The sequence below is a fragment of the Pogonomyrmex barbatus genome, unplaced genomic scaffold, assembly GCF_055798465.1.
Source record: "Pogonomyrmex barbatus isolate J1 unplaced genomic scaffold, ASM5579846v1 scaffold2, whole genome shotgun sequence".
Taxonomy (NCBI): domain Eukaryota; kingdom Metazoa; phylum Arthropoda; class Insecta; order Hymenoptera; family Formicidae; genus Pogonomyrmex; species Pogonomyrmex barbatus.
In genome coordinates, this window is record NW_028297116.1 from 9,453,102 (window position 1) to 9,469,277 (window position 16,176).

At 39.4% G+C, this 16,176-nt stretch overlaps 1 protein-coding gene across 2 annotated transcripts in view; it reads left to right on the top strand.

The window, feature by feature from the left end:
- Positions 1-16,176, top strand: part of sm (heterogeneous nuclear ribonucleoprotein L) — a 162,174-nt gene that overhangs the window by 131,849 nt on the left and 14,149 nt on the right. The window contains exons 7-10 of one of the 2 annotated variants that reach the window (XM_011639537.3): positions 8,671-8,763; positions 11,205-11,503; positions 12,229-12,452; positions 15,739-15,998. In XM_011639537.3, the coding sequence (XP_011637839.3) occupies positions 8,671-8,763; positions 11,205-11,503; positions 12,229-12,452; positions 15,739-15,998 (876 nt within the window). The remainder of the gene's footprint in view (positions 1-8,670; positions 8,764-11,204; positions 11,504-12,228; positions 12,453-15,738; positions 15,999-16,176) is intronic. The other variant, XM_089075942.1, reaches the window with a different exon arrangement.

Genomic DNA, 16,176 nt, shown 5'->3' on the forward strand with positions numbered 1-16,176 from the left:
GCCCCTTCGACGGAATATATAAGTAAAAAAAAAGTCTCTATGTGTATAAAACAACAACAAGTACATATGCGGATTCGTAAAACGCACACACGCAGCCGGAGCCCCTCACCCCCGTCCCTCCACCCCGAGCGGTGGGAAACCGGTGATTACGGGAAGGAAATTGAGAGAGGGAGAGAGAGAAAGAGAGAGAGAGAGAGAGCGAGAGAGTGAAAAGGGGATTGTTATGTTGGAATGTTTGTCTGTGTGCAGATGCAGCCTACTCGTTGTTGACTTGATGGTGATGATGGATTCTCACGTGGAACGTGGAGTTCAGGGCCCGGTGGTGAATGAGAGGGGGCTTAGGCAGATCTACGGCTTATTTCCCCCTCCTCCCTACTACTACTCCTACTACTACTACTACTACTATCTACGGAGAGTGAGAGTGAATACGCGGATGGATGTTCGGAACACGGACGAACACGGATCCGTCTGTCTCTCTCCGTAGTTGTCTCTCGAGAACGGCATGACAGACGGCTCGCAGACTCCGCTGAGACACACGCCACGTGTCGCCGCGAGACCGCACGGTAAGTTCAGCCCGTGTTATATTGTTCGTCCCTTCTCCTAAAACGCCATCGTCGCGCCAGCATCGAGTCGCCGAGCGGCCGAAACTACCACCGACGCCTGACCTCAAGATCGTCTTGGACCACGTCTTGGACCACGTCCCTCCGTGCCTACGCCAGTAGACCGTCAACGTCCGTGATGTTGGCTCGCTGGAAACCGCGAGGTATCGCAAACCGCATCTCCGGAAGTAAAGATGAGCGTGATGATCTCCCCGAGGGTAGAGATCGTAGAGATCCCAAGTGAGAGATGGACTGCTACACGTTCGTGCGATTGAAATAGCCTTCCTGCAGCATGGAAATGACTTTTTGTGAAATTTAACAGAAAAAAAAAAAAAAAACTTTTTTCGAAGTTTGTATAGGCGTTTAACGGTAAATTCGCTGCCGATAGTGACGCACGTAGTGTTCATCGTTTGACATTATAAATAATAGAATAAAAATGCGAAATAAAATATGGGAAAATGTGAAACGACGTTCATGAGGTAGTCAACATATGTTTTCTTATTTGTACGCGATATTGACTACTTCGTAAATAGTGCAGTTACGTTATTAAGTATTTTTTGTTTAGATTGGCGAAAAATGTATGATCTACGTACTGAACCGAGCAAAAAATCTATACTTTACAATTCAAGAATTTCTTAATTTTATGTAATATATGATTTATATTGTATTCTATATTTATATTCTTATTCGAATGCGTTTTGAATTTTATCATTTTGTCATTTTCGTTCGTCAAATATTTATTTCGTTGGAAAAAAAGACATTTCTTTCTAGTCTTTCATTCTTACTTTTATGACCATTTTAAAATTATAACCATTTTAAACCATATAAACCATTTTAAAATTATAAATAAACAAGTCTCAAATTCGGATTCATTGCTAATTGCAAAACGATAGTGACTTGTGTTTCTCTCGTCGCATTTCGCGTTCTGATAGGCATCGCAGGTCATGATTCGAGAACATCACAGGGTAATTCAAACGTTAGGCTACCACACTGAAACTATAGTATAACAGTTCTATGTGCCGACTGTAAACAGCGCCGACGGCGCTGTTGACCACAAAGGGACTAAATTTATGCTTCACCTGGAGACGCCTTCATAATGATTGTCATTAGACGGGGGACTCCGGACGCGAAACACGCGGAAATGACCGTTCATGGCCAGTGAAGTCAGCATGTGCAGTAATACTAATTAATCGCGGAAGCTCCCGGCTGTTTATGTTGCTGGTTGGTCACGTTGCGCAATTAGCGAGCTTCAAGTGCACGCGCGTTCCCATAGCCTTCCAGATGGACAATCGCTGTACAATGCATCGCAAACTTCTTTAGAAAAGAGGCTCTATTTGCCTGCGACGACGAAATGAATGTAGCGCGGACGAAATGAAGTTTGCGAAAGTTGCTCGGGGAAGTTTTACAAATTTATTATTAGAAATTGAATGTTCCATCGCCGAGGATGGTAAGTTGTACATCGAACATTTTTCTGTCGTTTTCTGTGTATTATTCTTATTCCCTGTAGCGAAATAAAATTGATGATAGAATTTGTACATTTATAATGATTTTTGTCAGAAATTGCGTTTAGAATAAAACATGTGACGTACTTTATATTTTATTGTTTATGTAATAATTTTTTGCGTTAGTGTCATTAATTATGATGGCTAGACTTTTAAATTTATACCATTGAAATTACTAAAAATTTTAGAAACTATATTTACGATAATTTTAGAAATAGTGATAATAAAAAATGTAATTCTAATAGGCTAATCGAGCCACGATATTCTAAACGAAAATTCTGCATCGACCATTTAGTTCTAGAATAAAGTCGAGCACTAGATTACAACTTTATGTCACATAAAAAGATCATAAACAAGATGAAAGATGTACTGAATATTTCATGAGGAAGTACAGAATCCTTAGACCACGCTCGTGAAATATAAATAAGATATATAATTATATTCAATTCACATAATATAATTCAGTCTGCAGAATATGTTTTCGTAGTGTGCATGAATTGTTAAATGCAACCAATATTGCGGAATAGAAAGTAAAATAATTAATACGAATATTCAAGATCAATTTATCAAAGAGAACTATCTAATCTCGCGATCACGAATATTTTAAAAAATAGAACGTAACATTTATGTATTTTTTTTTTTTTTTTTTTAAATAATATAAATAGATATTAGATTTCCTGCTTCAATTGTAACGCGAGAAATGCAATATCATAGACGAGAGCATGCACAACTCGAACATGAGTTTAAGTTAATCCAATTTGCGAATAGGCAACCCAATTGTACGTTTGTATGTTTATGTTGAATAGATCGCGGCTCCGAAATATACGTTCTCGGATTAAGAACGATCCCATTGTCGAGTGATTAACGAGTTTATCATGCAAGAACATGTTCAAGCGATATCAGACATTCGTGTGCGCCTAATGACACAATAATAATTGCGGGATGCACGTGCGCGGGGCGGGCAGTAAATCGATTTTCGCATCAGGCGCGGTATCAGCAAATGGCCCGAGATGTAGATGCAGTCGAGGCAATTAGTGCAATTATTAATGCATTCGCAGTTTCTGATCAACGCAAGTAGATTTGCATACGCATTGCTTTGAAGATAATCGTTAAGCCACGTAAAGTGGCATGCGGAAGATATCTCAATATCTCGTTTCCTTTCGAGAGACATATTGATTTTTTGATAAAAAGAAAATCTCTTGATTTCTTCCTTTTAATTTATCGATTGCACTTCTCCGTTAGATTGACCTTTAACTATACCTGTTGCACTATAAATACCGACTTTCTGAGAAAGCCGTCAAATATTTACTTTGAGGAGGTAATTCGAACTCGTGATAATAACTTTGTTAGATTATCGTTAAGAAAACTGTAATCGAGCACTCGACAAATATTGTTTGTTACTTTAGTGGTATTGTCAAAACATTAAAAAACATTTCTTTTTCTAAAATAATCGTATTTGTATTTTTTAATAGTATTAATAATGTTCAACGTTATCCTTATATGTACTTATATTGTATTAATAATGTTAACTATATAGCAGATTTTCGTTTATTTTATTCCATTCATTTAGAAGTGTATTTAGCGGCGCTAATGATATTTCTCATACTTTTCTCTTTATAAAATTTTACATTGCGGAGAAAAGTGTATTTATCGTTGAAAGCAATTTTTATGTATACACTTGTAAAATCGTTCTTCACGCTGCTGATCGCAGCTTGGCGTGCACATGCCGAGTGCCATTTATTGCTTAAGTCGTTCGCCTTCACTTTTCACTGCAATCGGATCGCTTAATAGAACTCTGAAAGCTTTTCCAGAACCCCCTCCGTGCTATTTCTCTTCCGTTATTAAGTTGAAAATTGATAATTCGCGTAACAGGAGGAAACTGCTACGGAACACCGTTACGTTTTACGATCGCGAGCTTATTACGACGTATCTAATTTAAAGAGCGCTCGTTTTGCGTCTTCTAAGCTTACAAAGCTCTCGAATTTTGTCACGTTTTTTGTTTCTCTCACAGAGTAAATATTTCAGTCAAATATGCGAAACTGGAAAAATCATTTTTCGTCATGGAAAAATGGCTATGATTTGTTACAACATTCTTTCTTTGATTGGAAAAGAGATATATGTGGATTCAAGTTACACTAATATTATATTAAATTTAGCTATTAAAATATATATTTATTCTGACCCATTTATTCTGACAGTCGTATACGATAAGTAAGAACATTAAAATATCTTCATATACGGTTGTCTTAATTGAAGAATTATTATATTATCCTCTTTCTAATGTACCCTCTTTCTACAGAATAAAGTATAATTGAGAAATCTATAGGATATATTTGTACAGCACTCAGAATTTAGTTCTATTACAGCTATAGAAAAGATTTCTAACTTGCCAGGAATTTTCACATAAAATAAAGTGTATGTTATACTATGATGTTTATTATTTGATACGATTATGAATAATTATAGATAAAGCTTACCAAATAGCTTTCTCAAAGCATAAGATTCTATTCCTTATTTACAAAGATAAATTTTAAATAAAAGTTTTTAAGATACATTTCTAGGTTATTATGATTATAAGAGCTGGAAATAATTATTATGGTTGTAACAACCATATAGCTGCCTACCCTCATTATGGGGCAATTATATCAGATCATTTCCAAAGTACTAGTTAACTTTTTTGTATGGGTATGCAAAAAATAACATTCTGTTGTAGCAATCCTAAATTTTTTTTCATGTTGTTTTAAAAAGAGATTATAATATGTAACGACAGTATTTGATATTCGGATTTGCTTCTCGTTTCATCTGCACCATGCTGAAGAGATTGAATTTTAATTCTGAATAAATAATCTCTAATAAATATATATCATCTCGTGGGGGCGTTTGTTCATCGTCGAATAATCCCGTCCTCGTTCGAAATAATCTGTACTGTAATCGTTTCTTCCGGTTACGTCCTTCGACCGATAATACCACCTGCGCATCGACGGAATTTACGTAGTACTACAGGGTGTATCGAATTTCGTATTTTACTTGTTTATCGCTTAATTCCACTGATTTTCAGTACCGTTTCTTCTTAGTGCAACAATTTGATTAAAAAGATTTTTTGTCATATTTTTAAAATCATTTATATTAAATATTTAATTAACTTGAAAAATCTTGAAGAAATTTGGAGAAACTGGATGAATAGGATTCTTTATTTTTTTTCTTTCCAAAGAAAAATTTACAAAGTTTATGTTTATTCAAGTCGACTTATCAGACAAAAATAACTTAACATTTGAATGATTGTTATAAATAAAACAAGGAGATATTACATCAACATCAAGTGAAAGAATCCAAAATGTAAAATTTCAATGAAATTAATATTTATATCGTGTTATTTTTGGTTTCTGATTTTAATGTGTAATGATTGTGTAAAAATAGATCACGCGATTACGTATGAGAATTTAATCGCTCACCCTATACATTTTATGGGGTGGGTGTTGGTAGTCTGCATGGCGACACTAAAGGTCGATACCGGCGCGCGAATCCTCGTTCGCCGTCATCATTTTTCCCTCTCTCTCTCTCTCTCTCTCTGTTAGAGAAGCGAGAGGAGGGTTCTGTTCCGAAACGATCGCCGAAAAAGGGGGGGTAGGAAAGAAGAGGATCTTCGATAGTTTCTCTCGCGAAGGGTTCTCGCGAAGCGATGTCGGGGGGGGGGGGAGGGGGGGAAGAAAGAATCGTAATTTCCCTATCACGCGTCTCGTCGGGCATAAAATTGCAATTTCATCCCCGACGAACAGCCCGATGACCTACGAGTTCTAATATCCGCCTGTAATGATCGCACGAGGATATCCCTCCACGAGCGACGAGACGCCGTTACACCGGTAATGGCATTTACCTTTACGATGCGGCGCTCGCGGTGAAATTGTTTTGGAGATTGAAATCCCGCACGCTGCGCTGGACCGCCGTTGGTTTAATCCGACGGCGTACATCCGCAGTGGTGTTATTAATTCAATGGCTATGATAGATCGCTTGACGTTCATTTGATCTTGAGATTTATGAGGGAAGCCCCGCATGCAAAAGAGACGTTTAGTACGAATTTAGTACGAATCATATTCATGGACGGACGGATCAGATATTACTTTCATCTTTTCTTTTCTCTTTCAATATCTCCGGATGATAGGATTCTAGGAAGAGATTCTTTGAACCTTTTTTATAATGACAGGCTTTAATTAAGAAAAAAAATGCGTGATTACGTATAATGAATAATTTAAGATTAATTATTTGACATTAACGTTGATAATTTAATGGAGCATTCTTTTCTGTCTTGGTCTTCTCCAAGATAATGGGGAATAGTGATTTAGTTCTTGCAACGAAATTGTTGTGGAGAAAATTGAAATTCTCGTCGCCGGGACTGATTTACCCGACGGCAGATATCTACGGTGGTATTATTAATTTACGGACGGACGGAGTCGCTCGGTCTGATCACTCGAGGGATACTGAGAGAGAGAGAGAGAGAGAGAGAGAAAGAGAGAAATTTTACACAAGATCTACTCGGCGGAAATGTAGAAGTCCCTTTTTCGCAAAAGGAGTACGAAACATTCTTCATTCGGATAAGTCGCACAGGATCATAAATGATTCGAGCTGTCTTATTCGCTCCAATTCCAGGTTGTCGATAAGGTGTTTTCGCGTTCGCCCTGGTTCCTGGACGAAATTAAATTCGTTAGTCATGTCGTCGTTTCGAGAATCACGGCTCAAGACAAACACGGCGAGGAGGAACTCCGCGTAACTCCCCGCCGGTATCCGAAATCGCAATTTCCGCGGACCTTTACGACTCTTGCAATTGCCAATATCGAGCTTCATGGACTCTCGAGGCGCAGCCCAGGTGCGCTGTTTCTCGAGTTTGTTGCGGAATACGACCATTCTCTCGGCCTCTCGTTATTGAAAAACACACGCCAGCTGCCGCTATCCCCGGCCGTCTGAATAATTCGCGCGTCGTGTAATTATCGAAAGTGTCGGGGAAGCACGGTCGTCGGAAGAATTTAACGAACGACTTTTTATCGCGACGCTGCTGGAAGCCCGTTGATTACGCGGAGTGGTCCGTAATTATTATCTATCTCAAACTTTGGAATTGCCTTTATTTTGGAATTGGCTACATTAAAGTAATTTGATTACGTTATCGATTATGTGATTTTACATATATTTAACAAGATAAATCATTTATAACCGTTTATAATTTTATTTAATTTTATTTATCAGAGTTATTAAATTAAGAGTTATATCATAATTATAATCATAATTTCAAAATATATCATTTGTACCAAATAATTTATTTTTCGCGCTGAAATATAATTAAATATATAATTCAGATGTCAAATGATGTTATTAAACAAAAGTGCACACGCTGCTGCGTATCTACCTTCCAAAGGAGCGGAACAACGCGCACCTTTGCTCTTCGAATCTCGCGATTCAATCTCGCAATTAAATCCAACGTGACGCTACGTCCCACGTAGTTATACGGCGGCATTAGCATACTGATCTTAATTAGCAATTAATCTGCCGGGATTCTGTACGTCCACAATGGAGTGGTATCGAGCTCGATCCGGGAGGGATCAAGGAGGGTTAAGGCGATTGCTTTCCTCCTCGGCGAGGGCCAATCAAGCGGCCCTGATGCGGCTCGGGCGATAGAGAGACGTTCTATTTCAAACGAAGACGCGCATCCTCTGGCCAGGTTGATGGCTGCAACCGCGTCGAGAGCAGACGTGGCGATATCGAATGTTCGGAAGGGAGAGAGAGAGAGAGAGAGAAAGAGAGGAGGAGGCTTCTGGCTCCGATATAGATTGCTCCGCTGCAGCAACAAGCCCGATATCACTCGCGCACACGTTTGGTATATGCTCTATTACCGAAACGTCGCCGAAACTCCCAGCGAAAACACCATGCGTGTCGCCATGCATATGTAGATGTAACGCGATTTAATATAGACCAATCGCAGAGCGCGATGTATGCGAAGAGCCGAACGCGAATTATCCGGAAGGCGGATTTCGTCACGTCTCTCCTAAACAATCGGGAAACCTATGACGCATTCCGGCTCGATCTCGCGTCGGAAACTTGATCGAGACACATTGTGCTCAAATGTAATTTGCGTTCATTAACGGAAAATGTGATTACCGCAGAGTGAATTGTATTGTACTTAGGACGTAAGGGAATAACATTAACGGTTAGATGTTAATTGGTAAATCGATCTAGTTATTCTTTAATCGCGTTCAGAAGCGTTCAGAAGCACCTGTGTCCTCCAGGCCTATTGTCTTTGAAACGAAGTACGATTGCGACATATATATATGTATGAACTGGTTTATACTTAAATATTAATACGAAGCTCCACGTATTCTCTTATATATATATTTTTTTTCCCCCTGTTTCCGTGCGCGACCACTCGGCGATTTCCCATCGGAAATTTGTCGGAACTACCAGAATAAATGGCGACATTTGACTCGTGGCATCGTTTGTCTCCTCGGCGGCCCCACGTGGGACGACAGCGACGTATTCGTCGAAGGTGATTATAGTCTCATCGACGAACTGTCGTTCTGTTGCAGGATCGAGCACACACAAAAACGACGCGACAGGAAATGGAAGGCCGGCTCCCCTTTTGGCCGAGCCAAGATACGGCGCCGCGCCCCAACCGTACGGTGAGTACCTGTCTATTTGCCCGTCTGTCCCGGCCCACCGTCCTGTCTGTTCGCCGGTACCTAATGGCCAAATTAAGCTCACCAGTTCGGAAAATAGATGGCCGGGACGATCGCAGGTTTTTCGCGGACACGTGTAAAGAATGAGAGCGGATTAATCGACGGAGGGGTCGACGAAAGTGTGGAAAACGACGGCGCGACGTTCCGGACGACGTTACCGAGAGGAGAAAAAAATGTGTGTCGGACGCGTTTGTTTGCGGCGCGCATGAGTGAGAGAATTATTTATCCCGGAGAAATCCTCTTCTGCAGGAAACACGCGCGTCGGAGTTGCGTCGGAATTCCCACGCGAGGAAGGATTTTAATTTCTTAAATTGAAGAGATTTGGCCGGGATCTCTTTATGGGAGAGCTAAATCGCGGAGCTTGTTATTTCAACAGACGTTTAAATGTTAAGGGACCGAGCGCAAACAGAGAAATATTATTTTCTCAGAGAAATATCGCGAACGATCACGCTTACGACCCAAGCAGCATTTATAGTGCGATATAATATATGCAAATTTAAGAAAACTTCCGAGTCGACTAGCTGTAAAAATAAAACAAGTATTCTCATAAAATATGAAAGCGGTACGTTTGGAAAAGGTTTATTGGTAAAGTGTACAATATTTGCATACGAAGAAACTTCAAGCTTCAAGAAGAACTTGATAGTAAATTGATTTTAAATTAGCGTAGAAAATATTAAAAAAAGATTACACGTACATTTTAAAAACTGTTTTCAATTTAAATCGTCAGAAAAATTTGCTCGCGAAAAATTTAAGATGTAAAAATTAGAATCTGATACAGATTTTACAGAAATTGTTTCTCATCTTTTTCTATATTCTTAATAAATGTATAAGCTATTTTCAGAACCTTTCATCCCTTAGTGTCACGAAAAAGAAACTCTTATCGCAAATACGTGACGTAGATTTAATGCAAGAGCGAAACTGTCACGTAACAGCGATGATAATACGTGACGCTGTTGCATCGGCCTTCGAACTGTTGCAGCCAAGAGCGGCAGCGGCGATAGGCAGCAATCTTTGGTGCGTGACGTCTAAACTGTTGAGCACCTAATATTGACCTCGAGAAAATAATTTCTCCGATATGTAGCTAGCTCTAAAACTGTCGTCGTAAGTCAACTGCGACCGCAATCCCATTGCGATTTTGACGGGAAATCGATGAACTGCACTATAATGTAGCTGTGCCTGCAATCGAAACCTCGCTCCGAGTCTCGTTGCGCGATAGTTGTAATCCGATAGTGGAAAACATTATCGTAACTCACCGCCGCGCGGCAACACACTTTTCCCAATAGCCCCCCGACATTCTGAATCGACACCATTTGTCGCAACATTTAATACTCGGCTACACACGACAAAGCATTGCATTACCATTCCAATAGAGCCGTCGGCTCGAATTACTCCGACTGAAGGCTGAACTGTTCGCTTTGATTTTTTTTTTTTTACTCTCTGCTTTTTATCTCTCTCTATATATTTTATTCGTCTCCTTTATGCGGAAGCAAATTTTCGAATTCTACGAATTTATAAATAATCCTGTAATGCGGAGTTGCTTTTAAAGTATTTCCCATTTTAATTGCTACTACAGAAATTAATTCCTTAATGGTGAATGATAATTTAAATAAAGTTAATATTCACAATTTAAAAAGCATCACTTTTCAAATTAATTTAATATAACAAAATGAAGAGTTTATACTCTATCTCGTATACACAGAGACAACGATTTCTTGGGATTTTAATAAATTTTATTAGATTCAAAGAAATTTTTTTAACTTTAGTCCAATGAAAAATTGATTTGATTCAACAAATTCGATTGTTTGGTTTTTTAAATAAAATATGTTTAATAAATTGTTTGAAAAAAAAATGCTCTTTATTATATGCTTCGATAATACTAAAGAATCTCTTTCTTTCATCGAAACAATATCTAGCCAAACAAAGTATTATTTAGTTCAAAGATAAAGTTTATTTTTTTTTAAATAAAAATCTTTTTTCTATTAAACAACATGGTATTCTCTAAACGAAACAACAAAACTCTTAATTCAACAAAATGTTTAAATGTAAAATTATATTGTTTAAATTAAATAGATTCAAGTCAAACAAAAATAGAATTGTTAAATTCAAAGAAACCTTTTTCTCAGTGTATAATTTATAAATACAAATTATTGGTATTTATAAATACAAATTTGTATTTATAAATACAAATTAAGAATTATCACAGAATTATCACGGAACCGATGAAAAGAAAGCTGTACATCTCTCTAATACAAAACTTATTCTAAACTCGATTCACGAGCGATTTTGGCGAACGCGCATATCCGTCACGATTGACGACAACGTAGAACCACCGGCGGTGCCTCGCACGCGTCATTTATCTCACGTGTCCGCATCTATGATTCCAGGCTCCACGCCGCAGGTCACCTTTCCCCCGGGTGCCGGTCACGATCGTTACGAGGAGAACTTCAACGGGCCAGCGACGTACGCGGAGCCGTACGTCGAGCGTTACGGCATCAAGAGCGACTTCAGCGGACGCGAGCCGTTACATCCTACGCCACCTCGGCCGGGCTACGTGCCCACCCTGGGCCAAACGCCACCCTCCAGCACGCAGGGCTCGGTCATGATGGTGTACGGACTGCAGCCGGACAAAGTCAATACCGACAAGCTCTTCAACCTGTTCTGCCTGTACGGCAACGTGACGAAGGTAGGTGGCCCTCTTCGGTCCTTTTGTCTCCCCGTGCGAGGCTGGCTCTCTCTCTCTCTCTCCTGGACCTTTGTGCGGCGCCCGTTGCGCGTGTTTAGAGTGTTAAGTGTAACGAGCTGGTCGTATGCGAACAAAAGGTTCGCATGACTTAATTATCGCCGCAGTTCCCCGCGTTAGCAGACGGGTAGGACGCCCCATTGACGTCCCTTACGCGGCGACCTACATCTGCGTTTAAACGAGAGAATTAACTGACTAACTCCACGATTTTACTATATATCTGATATTTATATTACATTCGACAAGATTTAGCGAGAATTCATATTCGTGCGTTTAAACAGAATTTCGCGTTACCGCTGGTCGGGTATAAATGATCTCTTTATCAGACACGCGGCTTTTTCGTCAAACATCGAGGAACGATGGAACGGTTTGAACATTGAAAAATGTGCTCTCGCCAATTTTTTATTAAATAGAGTCACAAAAAAAAGTTCGATGCAAATTTCCACGTCGTAGACGTCGAGTTCTCTTTTTAAGGATTACACTTTCGTCGTGTCTCGTAGTACGAGTACTTTGCATGATGAGATTATTTCTCGATGTAAATTACCACCGACGAAGGGATCGATCGCGCTTATCGGATTGCACGTTTCGCACGTACGCTTTCCATCTTCCGACGAGCAACGAGTTCTCAAGCTCTCTGTTTTTTTTTTTTTTTTTTTTTTTATCGCCAGGTTAAATTCCTGAAAACGAAGGAAGGCTGCGCCATGATACAAATGGGAGATAGCATAGCGGTGGAGCGGTGCCTGCAGAATCTGAACAACGTCACGATCGGGACGGACGGTAGGCTGCAGCTCGGCTTCTCGAAACAGGCCTTCCTCTCGGACGTAACCAATCCTTACATTTTACCCGACAAGACAGCGAGTTTCAAGGACTTCACGGGAAGCAAGAATAACAGGTAAGTAACTTAGGCGCGCGCGTCAACCCCCAGTGTTTTATTCTCCCGTCATTTTTCGCTCAGCTCCCGCACCTCCGTCGTTGAAGACCATTTGTCTCCCACTCGATCCTTTCTCCCATTCTCTTCGCCGCGATATTTTCTCGCTCTATATGAGGCGCGAGGAAAGTATATATAAATTTCCGTCGCGAAGGTGTACCTCCGAGTTTTCTCGACGACTGTTTCTTTCCTCGCCATTTAATCGCGCATTTTATCTGCGAACTCACGCGTGACAAATTCGTGCTGCGTGAAATGATCCTTCGCGTTTAACGCGCTAGATTTCAGACAGGAGAAATAATTTTATTACGAGGGTTGGTAATTAATAAAAATTTTATATAATCATAAAATTCGTTTAACGCCCTAACTTGCAATAACTTTGATAACATTGACATGGACAACCGCAACACCTCACATTTTGACATATAATATAATTTCGTTATATTAATTCTACTTTTTCTTGCTAGAATTGGTATCGATTTTTTATTTTTTATCTTTGATTTTAACTTAATTAGATTGCTAAGTATTTTAATTAATATGTTCATGCGTTTGACTTTTAAAAATAAAAATTTTACTAGACTCTTTGGTAGATTTGAAAAAAATAATTTTAATAATTTTAAATAACGAAATCTACTTAACTAAAAGCTTCTTATAAATTGTTACATTAGGATTTATTAAATTTGTGATGTAATTATAATATAATTACACAATAAATTTGTAGATTCTGTTTTAATGATTTTCACTGCAACGAACAAGAAGTTATACGCCACATTTTATCTTTTTGACATGTTCTATTTCTACATTTTATTCCATCAGTTCAGATATAATTCGCATATATAATTACACAGTGATGATTTTGTTTCTGATTTTAGTCATGGTCTCTTATTTGCCTTATAATTTATTATTTTTATGTTTCATATTTATTATACATTTCGTTACTAATTTATTATTTTATATCAACTGTGTATTGTCATTTATATCATTTTGTTTAATTTTAATTTTAATTTTACTGACTTTTCTTATCTATCGGATTATGTTTTATTATATTATAATACTTCACATACATTATTTCTTTCTTATATACAACATTTTATTTATATAATTAAAAGATTAAAAAATATAATGTTTATACATAAACATTATATTTTTTAATCTTTTAATTAGCTTATAATTTTTTACCATAACTCTTTTACCTTAACTCTTCTTGTATTTGCATATATCGAGCTTAACTAATTTATCAATTCCTAGATTCTATTTAATCAATTGTTTAAAAAAAAAATTGCCCACTTCTTTCGTTATATATTACAACCGATAATGGTGAAATGTATCGGAATATCTTTTGCTTCCTTGCGGGATTAGATTCCTGCCGAATGTATCGATAGACTTATAATAAATCGACGCGACGACCCTTTGCATCGAAGTCATCGATCTGCGGAAAGTACGGGCGTCTCGATAACGCGGTTTTTCCGCTATGTCGATTTATTCTCATCATCGTTTCTCGGATCTTAGGGGAAGCGCACAACGCGGGACGCGTATGGCGCGATCCGGCAAATTGCGACGGCATTCGGCGAGAGATTAAACTCGGGAGACTAATTAAATGAGGACACGTAAACGAGCGTGATTTAAATCTCCCTTCGCTCCGGAGAACGTTGAAAATCTCCGAGATCTCCTCCCCTCCCCGTTCTGTTCGAGTCACGCGGCCTTGTCTGGTCACGCTCCGGGAAGCGGACGCGCTCGAGCGGAAGAATCAAATCTAGAGGTTGAATAGGAGCTAACGACACCACCGCGATTTCGTGTCTGGACCAGCGCCTGCCTCACGGTCATTCGAAAGCGCATGCCTAATGATATCCGGCTCGCCGATTAAATTCCAGTTTTCGTTCGATTGTTTGCTGCCATGGATTGCGAAAAGTGAATTGTGAATTGTCTCCGCGAGCCTTTTTACCACGCGATAAAAATCACATGGTCGGGGAGAAAAAAATTCAATTTCTCTTGTATATATATATATATATATATATATATATATATATATACGAACAAAATTCCGAGGACAGTATAAAACCAAAAAAGCTATGCAACAAAACTTAATTAACAGCTGGGTTTGTGAGAAAACGCTCTCTCTTCTCGCCTGATACTCATTGTCCAAGGATGATAATTACTCGACAACGGAGCATCACAGTGGCGAACGCGCTAGCGCAAGCGATTTATTTAAATGAAAATTTTCGAAGTTTCCCTGTGAATTCACCTTCTCTTTTCCTTTCTAAAATTTTCCCCTTTTGACTTTTGACGTTAAGTCCTGGCGCCTCATTCATTTAATGCGATTCTGAAAGAGCCAATTTAAATTTCGCTTAAGGATGTCTCGCGGCAGAGCAATTCATTAAAACGAATAATTTAACAAAGCGAAGAAATACACGCTGCCGCGTGTTTTTAAGAGGCGAGGGCAGAGTAAAAAGCGCTCTTTCGGCAGGAACGAACGGTTTTGCACCGACGAAAAACTTAATCGCCCGCAGGGAACGGGCGTCTCCTCCTTGAGCACGAGCGAGCGTGAGCTCTGATTGCGAAAAGTCAATCACAAGAAGTTCCCCAACGCTCGCGAAAGACAAACTGCACGCCAGAAACGTTCTACGAGGATGTTTCCCTCCTCTTCCGTGGAGATCCGCTTTCGTTCGCGTAATTGAGAGACCGGGATGTAAGCTGACATTTTTGTTGAGAATAAAACGGTACCGCACGGAACGTGAAAGAGAGCAATTCCATACTTGGAACAAGTATATTCTCCCCGAGGCTTCATCAAAGCTGTCTGTGAAGAGAGAAGAAGTAAAGAGAAATGTTAGGATATTCTTTGATTTTCTTCCAATATCACTTCTTTGTGTTTCAAGATGATGAAACATCTAGCTATGCATCTGCTTGCTTTTAAATCTGGATTTATACACGTACACGCGCGCGCGCGCGCGCGCGCGCGCGCGCACACACACACACACACACACACACACACACACACACACACACACACACACACACATATACATACATCAAGCGTAAAAATTGAAAAAAAAATATAACTTCTGTTCTTCTATCTCTTTGTAAATTCTTAAATTATTTTTGATGTATATATCGTTTTATTTTTATTTTATTCATGACGCAAGATATAATTAAAGATAAAATAAACGAATGCAGAATGTGTTACATAGCTAATCAGCGGAATCCACTTTTTTTCAATCGAAATCTACAGCGCTCGCTTTTCAATGTATCATTGCAGATTCCTGAATCCCGCAATGGCCAATAAGAACAGAATACAACCACCATCGAAGATAGTCCATTTCTTCAACACCCCGCCGGATCTGACTGAAGAGACGGTGAATCGCGTATTCGTGGAGCGCGGCATCGAGGCACCGACGACGGTCAAGCTGTTTCCCCTTAAATCTGAACGATCGTCATCCGGCTTGATCGAATTCAGCAGCGTCGGTATCGCGGTGGCCGCAATCATGGAGTGCAATCACACAGCGCTCGAGAACAGCAGTAAGTATCCTTACACACGCGTACGATCGTAAAGCTGAGATTTCTCTCGCGTAGCGTTTCTCAAACGGCCGTGGAGGAGGATTTTATGCGATTATAATATTCCACGGTTGGCCGGCACAACTTTATCGCCTATTCGTCCGACTTGGATTCGGATTTCACTTTCCTCGTTCGGATTTAC